Source organism: Danio rerio, chromosome 16 (genome assembly GCF_049306965.1).
Source record: "Danio rerio strain Tuebingen ecotype United States chromosome 16, GRCz12tu, whole genome shotgun sequence".
Taxonomy (NCBI): Eukaryota; Metazoa; Chordata; class Actinopteri; order Cypriniformes; family Danionidae; genus Danio; species Danio rerio.
The window spans coordinates 1,325,397-1,337,756 of NC_133191.1; the positions used below are offsets into that span (position 1 = coordinate 1,325,397).

Below are 12,360 nucleotides of genomic sequence, written 5' to 3' on the forward strand. Positions count from 1 at the left end.
TATATATATGACTGTTTTTATTAAATGACAAAATTGTATTACAAATAGTATATAAATATAAATATATTCATACATTTTAATACAAGAAATGCTGCTGTGAAGAAAATATAAAACTGTATGGAAAGCACCGTCGATGCACCGTGATGCACCGAAATATCGAATTGAACCGAATGGATGGCATGATAATCATAACCGAACCGAACCATGAGACTAGTATAGGTTCACACCTCTATTAATGATGGTTTGATCTGTAGACTATCAAAACTAATATTGCTTAAAATAGGCCAAACATATTATATATAATAATAATAATAATAATAATAATAATATATATATATATATATATATATATATATATATATATATATATATATATATATATATATATATATATATATATATATATATATATATATATACACACATATATATATATATATATATATATATATATATATATAATAAAAAGTAACTAGTAAAACTGCTTACTTGAGTAATTTTTCATCAGATACTTTTTTGCTCTTACTCGAGTAACCTTTAGAAGTGCTACGTTTAGTTAAGTATTGATTTTGTAAACTCTACCCACCTCTGTATACATGTTTTAATGCAATAATCCACATACCCACTGATAAGCCTAATCTCTATTTAAAATAAACACGTATGCACTTTTTTTATTGATTTTTCCTCTGTTGTGTTTGTGTGGAGCAGCAGCTGGAGAGCAGCCTGAAACTCTTCCAGGAGCGCTGGGAGTTAAACCCAGGAGACGGAGCCTTTTACGGACCCAAGGTGAGCTGACAAACACGACAGAGGCTTCATGTTTCATATCAGTGTAACTAAGCTTTTGATGAATTAAATGACGTGTCCCGCTTCATTTACTCATATGCAAAACATATAAATGTACACATATATGAGTATGGACTCATCACCATGTCAGATGCTGCCTTGTTTTAGTGAAAACTGGTGCAGTTTATTTTTACAGATGAGTAGAAGTTCAAAAGCACAGCGGTTATGTGTAATACGAATAATCTAGGGGTGTCACAGTGGCTCAGTGGTTAGCACTGTGGCCAAGAAGGTCGCTGGATTGAGTCTCGGCTGGGTCAGTTGGTGTTTCTGTGTGGAGTTTGCATGTTCTCCCCGTGTTGGCGTGGGTTTCCTCCTGGTGCTCCGGTTTCCCCCACAGTCCAAACACATGCGCTATAGGGGAACTGATCAACTAAACTGGTCGTAGTGTATGTGTGTGTGTGTGTGTATGGGTGTTTCCCAGTACTTGGTTGCAGCTGGAAGGGCATCCGCTGTGTAAAACATAGGCTGGATAAGTTGGCGGTTCATTCTGTTGTGTCGACCCCTGATTAATATAGGGACTTAGCGAAGGAAAATGAATGATTTGATTGTGTGATGTGTTCAGATCGACATCCTGATTCGAGACGCTCTCGGCCGACAGCATCAGTGCGCCACCATCCAGCTCGACTTCCAGCTGCCCATCAGATTCAACCTGCAGTATGTTGGGTGAGAGACACACACACACACACACACACACACACACTCTCTCTCTGACACAGACAAAATATTATTTTTTTGAGTGAACTGTGTCTTTAAGAAGTGTGAGAGAAAAAGAAAGCTGTTTTAGGGTTTTATTTAGATTTAGCTCCTGTGTTTGTGTTTTAGGGCTGATGGTCAGATGAAGAGGCCTATCATGATCCACCGGGCCGTCCTGGGCTCTTTAGAGAGGATGATCGCTATCCTGGCGGAAAACTTTGGGGGAAAATGGTGTGTGTGTGTGTGTGTGTGTGTGTGTGTGTGTGTGTGTGTGTGTGTGTGTGTGTGTGTGTGTGTGTGTGTGTGTGTGTGTGTGTGTGTGTGTGTGTGTGTGTGTGTGTGTGTGTGTGTGTGTGTGTGTGTGTGTGTGTGTGTGTGTGTGTGTGTGTGTGTGTGTGTGTGTGTGTGTGTGTGTGTGTGTGTGTGTGTGTGTGTGTTTAAATTCGGTGTGTTTTACATTTACACTCATTATGTGTTTGTCTCTCAGGCCGTTCTGGTTGTCTCCAGCACAGGTGATGGTTGTGCCTGTAGGGGGCAGCAGTGAGGCATACGCACAACAGGTCAGACAAATGCAGAACAGCAAGGGTTTTTTTGGGGGGGGGATAGGCTCATTTTACAGCTCTTCTAGAGGTAAAAAGTTAACTTTCAGCTGTTTTTAATCCATTCAGCTGGTCTCCAGTTCTGTTGGGAGCAGTTTTAGCTTAGCATAGATCACTGAATCCAATTAGACCATTAGCAATCTCGCTCAAAAATGACCAGAGTCAGTGTAACCACAGATACAGGGACACTGGAGTGTTTTAAAGTCACGTTAATCAGCTGGTTTGTCTATAGGCTGATATACGAGAGATCCGCAGATGAAGCACAACTTTAAAACGCTCCAGTGTCCCTGTATCTGTGGTTACACTCAGTTTGGTGAACTGATGACCTTCACGGCCAATCACAGTCAATTCTGTTGAGCACTGGTGAACACAACGGCAAATCAGCGATGTTTATTATATAAATGTTAGCAGGAAGTGGACACTTTTAAAATTTCAGTATCGTGACGGCCGTAGTCCTGAACACTGTAAAGTTGCTATATAAATGAAATGTGTATTGTTATTGTTTCAGGTGGTTTCTAGACTGAGGGAGGCCGGATTCATGGCTGATATTGACGATGATCATGGAAACACTTTAAATAAGAAAATCCGCTCGGCACAGCTCGCACAGTACAACTATATATTCGGTAAGAGTCATTCTGAGCTCTCTTTGTAATAGAGATGCAGTGAAATGGAAAATTCGAAAAAAAAAAAAATGGGAAACCAAACATTCTGGAGGAAAACCGAAACCTAAGATGCTTTGTAGTAATAAATATTTTATTAAATTAAGATTTTATAGAAATGTAACGTCTTAGTTTCTTACTTTTTGAGAACACAAAAGAATATATTTTGAAGAATACTGGTTGCTGGCACTGATTGACATTCATAGTCAAAAAGCAAACAAACAGCATCATGTGAATCAGTGTATTGTTCTCTGGAGACTCACTCTAAACAGATCATTTGAGTCATTGAATACTTTGTTGGGGATTCCCTTTGAGCTGATTATTTGAATCAGTGAATCATTTAATTTAGACTCAGATACATTTGAATCAGTGAATCACTTACTGAAGAATCACTATAAATGAAATATTTAAGGTCAGTAAATCGCTTACTGGAGACTCACTGTAAACAAATCAGTGAATCATTTACTGGAGACTCACTATAAATGAGTCATTTGAATCAGTGTGTTGTTCTCTTGAGACTAACTCTAAACAGATCTTTTGAATCAATGAATCCTTTATTGGAGAGTCCCTTTGAGCTGATAATTTGAATCAGTGAATCATTTATTGGAGACTCACTATAATTGAATCATTTGAGTCAGTGAATCGCTTACTGGAGACTCACTGTAAATGAATTATTTGAATCAGTGAATCATTTACTGGAGATTAGCTTTAAAAAGAGCTGAATGAAGCTTTAAGCAAACAAAAAAATATCTATATGTGATGTTTTGGGTGTGTGTGTTTGTGTGTGTGTGTGTGTGTGTGTGTGTGTGTCTTTGTGTGTGGTTGAAGGATGAGTTTGAATGGTTTAATCATCGCCTGCTAATGCAGATGTGTTGTGGAGTGTGTTACACAGAGGTCAAATGCAGTAAATCCTTGTGTGTGTGTGTGTGTGTGTGTGTGTGTGTGTGTGTGTGTGTGTGTGTGTGTGTGTGTGTGTGTGTGTGTGTGTGTGTGTGTGTGTGTGTGTGTGTGTGTGTGTGTGTGTGTGTGTGTGTGTGTGTGTGTGTGTGTGTGTGTGTGTGTGTGTGTGTGTGTGTGCTGCAGTGGTTGGAGAGAAGGAGAGTGAGTGCGGGACTGTGAGTGTGAGGACGAGAGCAGGACAGCAGATCGGCCAGAAAACACTGGAGGACGTGATGAAGACGCTCACACAACTGACTGAGACACGCAGCAACGAGGAGCTGATTTAAAGAGATACGCCTCTCAACACACACACACACACACACACACACGAAAACATGCATACACATACTCACGCATACAAAACCACACATGGACACACACATTCACAAACACTACTGCAGAACCAGATGCCTCAGCTGGTCGTCAGATTCATCAGAGCCTTGTGGAGACAAACGGTGACCAGAACACATTATTTTTATAATTATTATTTATAATAAAGTCATAAACTGCTTTTAAAGTCCCGTTTCTCACATGTCTTTGTCAGCGCGTGTAGATCATTTTCAGAAATACTACAGTAATGTACAGTAAACACTGTAGTAGAGATCTGCGCGGGACTAAATTTTGAATCCCGCTCCCGCCAGGTTTTAGTCCGAACCCGACCGCTTCTGCTTATATTCAGCATTTGTTGTCCCGCTGCCCAACTCACCCCGTTTTCTACCCACCACTCCTGTTCCCGCTAACGGACAGGGGGAGAACAAAACCGAAAACCACCCAGCTATACAGAGTCCAGACGGCCTATAACAAGCTCTCTGTATAAACACACACACACACACACACACACACACACAGACACACACATAAGCACCAAGCAAGTAACACACACAGAGACATCACAAAGCTCTCTCTCTCTCATTCACACACACACACACGCACACAGACAGCACAAAGCTCTCTCTCTCATTCACGCACACACACACATAGGCCGTAACAAACAAGCTAAATGCAGCATCACGGCGTCTCATTCACACACATACATACGCGTGCTCGCTCGCTCGGGAGTCGTGAGCGATACTGGTAGACCGCCCGCTTCAGTCCAAAATTACACCAGTTACCAATCGCTCCTGCGCTTCAGAAATTTATTCCCGCGCCGCAAGAAATCTGGTTTTGCTGCTCTCGCGGTACAGCCGTGGGAATGCAGACCTCTACACTGTAGTGCTTTTGAAGCAGACTACAGTAAACCGGGTTCTTACGGGTGCTGGAAATCCTGGAAAATGCTTGATTGAGTGTTGTCAAGGTTAGAAAAGATGCCTAAAATATCTACTCAAGTACATTAGTGAGGTAAAAATGCTCACAGCTCGAGGGAAACTGGGCTCTTCCTGCGTGTTTCTGAGAAGCTCTGATTATCAGTGAGCAAATCTCAGGCAGGAATGATTAAAGCGCTGCTGAAAATACTCCACCGCTCCCTATTCCTGCTGAGAATAACCTGCAGGGTTCACGGCCACCAACACAAAAGCAGGAGGACATCTCCTCGTTTGGCGTTCAGGACTTTTGATACACTTACAGCACTTTCCGTCCTCCTACAGTAACCTCATGATATGTGTTTCAATAAAGGGCACAGTGATCATAACTCCATTTCAGGCCTTGACTTGAGCCTACATCCTTTCAGTGATTGGACATTAAAGGTGCAGTAGGCGATTGTCTTCAGAAGCATGAGTTGTTGTGCTGTCTCTTCACAGTCCATTAGTACTGATTAAAGTAAGTGATCTGAATGTGTTTATATGTGTTTTTATATTCTCGGTGACTAAAACATGTTCATCCAATTATATTTGTTGGGCCAACAAGTCCCATAATTCTGATAAGTAGCCCAAACTGTCGACAAATGTAGGTCTGCGCACCCCAGACAGATCCGCCGTTTGCACAAGGACAAGAGTGACGGCGCTAAAAACAAAAGCTCAATCAAATCTTTTTAACATCCTGAATCAGCTAGTTTTGCATGTTGGAGATAGGACGACACCATAGCTGAACTATTTCTGTTAGACAGGTAATGAATGTTCTGTATTAAAAGTAAGTTAGTCACACACAGGGCCGGAGTGAGACTCCTTTTCAGCCCTGAAGTTTCAAGCCTCAGACCGGCCCACCTCAGTTCACGACTGACTATATTAAAATAAGGTCATTTCCAAATCAGTTTCTAATGACACTATCACGTATTATTTTTTTGAGAAAACAGCTGCTTTAGAACTTCAAATGCTCAGCAACCCTAACAGTATTACATGTCTTAACAATAAAAAAAAAAAAAAAAAAAATGATTCTGACGGGGATCGAACCCGGGTCGGCCGCGTCGTAAACTAATGCCGAGTTCAGACTGCAGGATTTTCAAACTAGTCGTGTCACAGATGTTTTCACACTGCATGACTATCTAGCGTTTCGTCGCTGCTTTATTTACACTGCAAGATAGTTCGGCGACATGGACATTCACATTGCATGACTTTACTATAGGGAGAATCGCCGACAACTTCGTCCAAACTACGTCTCACAGCCAAAAACACGTCGTATATCTTTTGTTATTAACTACATAATGAGAAAGAAGCCTTTAATGGGGTAGAACATGTACATGTTTGCTCACCTGGGTTTAAAGGGAATTAGCCATTTCTCCTCAACGTTGATAATAAACTAATTTCTTTCTGTATGAAACGTCAAACAGACACAGTTGCTCCTGAGTCCTGTCAAACCTCCACTAGTTTTCCCTCCATTTCGTGGGTCCAAAATAAACCGAAAAGGAGCGTTTTAACCTTCTCCCCCAGCCTCCCGCTGACCTGCAGCAGGTATACACACACACGCACACACACACACACACGCACACACAAGTGAAAGCTGCTCCCTCATTGGCTGCAGGCGATCACTGATGTTATTTTCAGTCAAAACTCAATTCACACGGCATGATTTGAATCGCCGACAGCTCCAGATATTCAGCACGCCAAATATCTCACAGGCATCGGCGACTCATCGGCGATTCTCTCAGATCGCGTCTTTGATCGTTCATACTGTGTGATTGTCACTCACGTGCACGAGCAGCGATTTGCCTGTGATTTCAGGCATTTGTCGGCGATTTCTCAAAACCTGTCAGCGAGCCAAAATCGGGGTTAAAATCACGCAGTCTGAACTAGGCATAACGTGCTAACCGCTGGACCACAACAGCTGTTCATTGAGGAGTGACTCAGCGAAAAAATAGATAAAAACAGGAGAGCTGAGGTTAAATAATGAATAAAAAAAGCTGTGGTCAAGTAAATAAATAAATAAATAAATTTAAAAAGTGTGACTGCTGAGAGCAACAGTTTCTGGAGGTAGGGATACCGGCCCTCGCGGCCAAAAAACGGACCGGCCCACCGGGAATTCTCCCGGTCCTCCCGATTAGCCAATACAGGCCAGTCACACATCCATCCTGCCTTGTATCAGTGGTTCAGGCTGGTGGTGGTGGTGTAATGGCGTGGGGAGATGTTCTTTAGGTCCATTAGTACCAATTAAGTTGCTATGATAAGGTAAGGCAGTTCTGAAGGAAAAAGGGGTCCAACTTGGTACTAGTACAAGCTAAATATTCTGCCAATGGGGGAACATACAGTATATAACCTAATCTCATCATGTCAAACGGTGAACTAGATTATTTTGATTACCCTATTATGCTGGTTTTAAGGAAAAACTCTTAATTTTGACTCATTGTTTCCAGAAAATGCCTCTTGAAGCGAGACTAACTCATGTTGTTGCGGTGTTATGTGATGCCTGACTCTATATAGTTCCAGTGCGCTGTGTTTTCTTTCCGAGTGCATCCTAATGCTGCCTGCTGGGAGGAAACCAAGTCATTAAAGCGTCTCAGCATCTTCTGAATGGCAAGAAACGAAACCTCAGTGTTTTCCCAGTGTCTGACGGCCTGTGTTTGTACCTGCTCATGCGGCGGTAATATTTGTCTGGAAGACGAAACACAAACGCGGCGGTGCCAGCCTCCACTGCGACTCAATGAAAGGCTTTGGATTAAGGTCATCTTATGCGAGCTGGAAGTTGCATGAATGGTTTACAGTGGACGGTGGCCAGGAGCTGAACTGAGACGCTCTGTTATGGGCTGTTATGCATTACGGCCCACTGCAAGGTCAGCATCGATGGAATTGGCATCCAATGTACGAGCTGTTGATGTGACGGTGCATTTGCACAGCAAAGGTGCATACACTACAAGTCTTATGGCCTATCCAAGTTTTAGGAACACACATAATAACTGGTCTTCTAGTTGCTGATTTGGTGTCAGAAGTGTCTCTGTGAAAGGTGAAGGCCTCTAGATTTTGCTGATTTGAGCTCAATAAATCTGATCATGTCTTGATGTTGACTGATTTGATGAGGACAGTGCGGTCTGACTCTGCTCAGACTAAAGTCTCATCACTGAACAGAAATAATGTCCAGTATAGAATATAAAGTCCTGCTGCAGTGGAGACAGAATGAATATTGTGTCTGACTCCATCATGAGCTTGGAGGACTGCATCCATACATCTCTGACATGACTCACATCACTGATTAATAAAGTCATCTGGCTGGTTTTCCCTGCAGCCGCAGGAGAGGCGCTCATGGCGGTTTGCTCGTGCTCACTGGAGCCCTCTGCTGGATCCCCACAACTTCCATTGCTCTGTTCATCATAAATGTCCGTCGGAAACACTTCCTGCATCGCGGTGTGCTTCTGTCGCTCGGTTTGGAAACGCGCGTCGACAAGCTCTGCAGGTTAGAGATCAGAGATGTAAACAATAGCAGTGGTCCTGACGTATTTCCTGTTTTACATTTTTATTGTCTTTTGATATGTGCTCCCCTGATGAAAAATCCAGCTTAAACCAGCCTAGGCTGGTTGGCTGGTTTTAGCTGGTCGACCAGCCTGGTTTTATAGGGGTTTTGTCCATTTCCAGCCTGGTCTTAGCTGGTCAGGCTGGAAAATGACCAGCCAAAACCAGCTTGACCAGCCTGGTGTTTAAGCTGGATATAGCTGGTTTTGGCTGGACTCCCAGCTTGGCTAGGCTGGTCAAACTGGTTTTAGCTGGTCATCTCCCAGCCTGACCAGCTAAGACCAGGCTGGAAATGGCTGGAAACCAGCCTGGAAGTGGCTAAAACCCCTTTAAAACCAGCCAAGGCTGGTTGAAGCTGGCCTTTTCAGCAGGGTCATTCTACATGTGTTATTGAAACTACTAGTACATTAAAACACTATTTACTATAGTGACTTTTCTGTACTACAGTGTATACCACATTTATATAAGGCATGCAGTAAATTTCCTGTGGTAAACACTAGTGTGTTTGAAGCTTACTACAGTAAATTGCTATGATGTGGTAACTCATGTTATAGTACTATCTCTGCTGAAAAAAAAAACAAAAACTGCTTAAAGCAGCTTAAGCTGGTTTTAGATGGTCGACCGGGCTGGTTTTAGAGGGGTTTTGGCCACTTCCAGGCTGGTTTCCAGCCATTTCCAGCCTGGTCTTAGCTGGTCAGGCTGGGAAATGACCAGCTAAAACTAGCTTGACCAGCCTTGCCAAGCTGGGAGTCCAGCCAAAATCAGATATATCCAGCTTAAACCAGGCTGGTCAAGCTGGTTTTAGCTAGATTTGGCTGGTCATTTTCCAGCCTGACCAGCTAAGACCAGGCTGGAAATGGCTGGAAACCAGCCTGGAAGTGGCCAAAACCCCTCTAAAACCAGCCTGGTCGACCAGCTAAAACCAGCCAACCAGCCTAGGCTGGTTTAAGCTGGATTTTTCAGCAGGGTTGGCCATTTCCAGGCTAAAACCGACCTGGTTTAGGATGGATATAGCTGGTTTTGGCTGGTCTCCCAGCCTGGCTAGGCTGGTCAAGCTGTTAGCTAATCGTCTCCCAGCCTGACTAGCTAAGACCAGGCTGGAAACAGCCAAAACCCCGCTAAAACCAGGCTGGTCAACCAGCTAAAACCAGCCAACTAGCTTAAGCTGGTTTAAGCAGTTTTTTTCAGCAGGGATGGCAAATAAAATACATTACTTATTACCCACAAAGCAAAATTTCTCTGGCCCAGCTCTGGCCCACACGATCAGCTTTTGCTTGGGCCACATGCCGCAGTGAATTACCGTACATGATTGGAAGTCTGGCTTCCAGACAAGGGCCAAACCTGGACCATATCTGGGCCAAGTCTCACCTAAGTTAATACCCATATCTGGGCCAGAACTGGGCCAGATATGTTGGTGCGTCACGACTGCGATGGAATTGATTAACCCAGTGGTTCTCAAACTGTGGTACGCAGGCTTCCTTCTAGTGGTACATGCAGGAATCGCTGAATAATTAAATGAGTAAAAAAGTGAACACACTTTCAGCACTTTTACGATAACACTGATGGCATCAGTAAATTAATTTAAATTATTGGCTAAACTTTATTTTTTTTAGTTTTCTAATGTTATGTATTTTATTATTTAAAGCTAATTTCAGAAATTGGGGAAGGAAATATAAAAGAATTAAAATTCAACATGAGGGCTAATAATTCTGACTTCAACTCTACTAGTGTGTGTGTGTTTTTCATGTGGGGTTTCACCCGTGAGAAACACTTTCACACGAGCAACTCTTCTAATGCAAATGGCCGCTGCTGTTACAGTGCTGGAGATCAGGATTAGACACAGCTACGCTAAAAGCTGCAGTGAAAAGCGTGATGGCGGTGTGTTTCTGAGACGGGCTGAGATCAGATGCGGAGGTGATGAGGAACAGCTGTAGGATTAGGACAGCAGGATTAACAGCTCGCACCGAGGCCAACAATGCAGGATATGTGATGTCTGTAAAATGACACAGATATTCGTCATTCAGCAGATGCATTTCATCCGCAGTACAGTCAGTGTACATCTTATATAGACAAGACGGTGCCTCTGGGTATGTTTAGAGCTCTCTCGCTCATGGGAGAAACAATTAAAGAGAACTTATTATGCCAAAATCACTCTTATAAAGGGGTTTAAATTCAATAATGTGGACGCAGTGTGTTAATATAACCAGCTTTTAATGATACACATTAATTAAACCTTTTTTTTATGATCACATCTGATAAAACCTGCCTGCAGAAACACTTTAAATCATCGATTTTTGCTTTTGGAAAGCCCCGCCCACTAGTTACCATCTCTCCCACATTAGCATGAACAGCAGCCCTGAGTGAGAAGCAGCCTAAAGTATTGGGTCATTTGTTTATATTAGTATAGGTGTTACCATAGCAACTGTAGAATCACCACAACCAATAAATTCAAGTCTTTTACTATAGTTGTTACCATAGCAACTGTAGAACAACAGATTAATTCAAGTGCTTTACTCTAGTTGTCATGTTACCCTAGCAATTATACAATCACCACAACCAGTTGATTCAAGTAGTGTACTATGGTTGTTGTGTTACCATAGCAACTGTAGAATCCCCACAACAGATTAATTCAAGTACTTTACTATAATCAGTGTGTTACCATAGCAACTTTAGAATCACCACAATAGATTAATTCAAGTACTGTACTGTGTTGTTCTGTTACCATAGCAACTATAGAATCACCACATCAGGTTAATTAAAGTAATTTACTATAGTTGTTGTGTTACTATAGCAACTGTAGAATCACAACAGATTCATTCAAGCAAATTACGGTAGTCGACGTGTTACGGTAGCAACTATAGAACCACCACAACAGATTAGTTCACATATTTTACAATAATTATTGTTACCATAGCAACTGTTGAATCACTACAACGAATTAATTGAAGTGCTTTAGTATAGTCGATGTGTTGCCATAGCAACTATAGAATGACCACAACAGAATAATTCAAGTAGAGTACTATAGTTGTTGTGTTACCATGGCAGCTGTAGAATCTCCACAGCAGATTAATTACTATGGTTGTTGTGTTACCATAGCAATTGTAGAATATCCATTGCAGATTATTACTATAGTTGTCATGTTACCATAGCAACTGTGGAATCACCACAGCAGATTAATTACTATGGTTGTTGTGTTACTATAGCAACTGTAGAATCACAACAACAGATTAACTACTGTAGTTGTTGTTTTACCATAGCAACTGTAGAATCACCACAACAGATTAAGTACTATCGTTGTTGTTATCATAGCAACTGTAGAATCATAACAAAAGATTGATTACTGTAGTTGTTGTGTTACCATAGTAACTGTAGAATCACCACAACAGATTAACTACCATAGTTATGTTACCATAGCAACTGTAGAATCACCACAACAGATTAACTACTATCGTTGTTGTGTTAACATAGCAACTGTCGAAGCATAACAACATATTGATTTCTGTAGTTGTTGTGTTACCATAGTAACTGTAGAGTCACCACAACAGATTAATTCCAGTACTTTACTGTAGTTTGGGTCAATAACACTACTGTAGTTTTACATATAGGAATATCTTGAGTTAGATTTGATCAGCATCCTCCACGTGTCATGTGATAGCTCAGTGTGTTGAATCATGCGCACACAAAAACTCACTCTTTCTAATCTAGTATAGTTGATTGAGTCGCTACAGCTAGATTCACAGAAAAGCTTCGGCAAGAAGAAAACTCAGACTCATTTTAATAGCATTAGCGCTGTCGTGAGTGATGGAGCTCTTTCTG

General features: G+C 41.8%; 1 protein-coding gene across 4 annotated transcripts in view; it reads left to right on the top strand.

Moving 5' to 3' along the window:
* The window catches only part of tars2 (threonyl-tRNA synthetase 2, mitochondrial), a 601,872-nt gene extending 597,622 nt beyond the window's left edge, over positions 1-4,250 (top strand). For all 4 annotated transcript variants that reach the window (XR_012391877.1, XM_073925679.1, XM_073925678.1 and 1 more), the window contains 6 exons: positions 709-786; positions 1,406-1,506; positions 1,666-1,767; positions 2,024-2,096; positions 2,644-2,758; positions 3,878-4,250. Coding sequence is in view for 3 of the 4 variants with exons in the window: in XM_073925679.1 (XP_073781780.1) it covers positions 709-786; positions 1,406-1,506; positions 1,666-1,767; positions 2,024-2,096; positions 2,644-2,758; positions 3,878-4,020 (612 nt within the window). In the remaining variant the exon portion in view is untranslated. The remainder of the gene's footprint in view (positions 1-708; positions 787-1,405; positions 1,507-1,665; positions 1,768-2,023; positions 2,097-2,643; positions 2,759-3,877) is intronic.
* Positions 4,251-12,360: the final 8,110 nt, after the last annotated feature.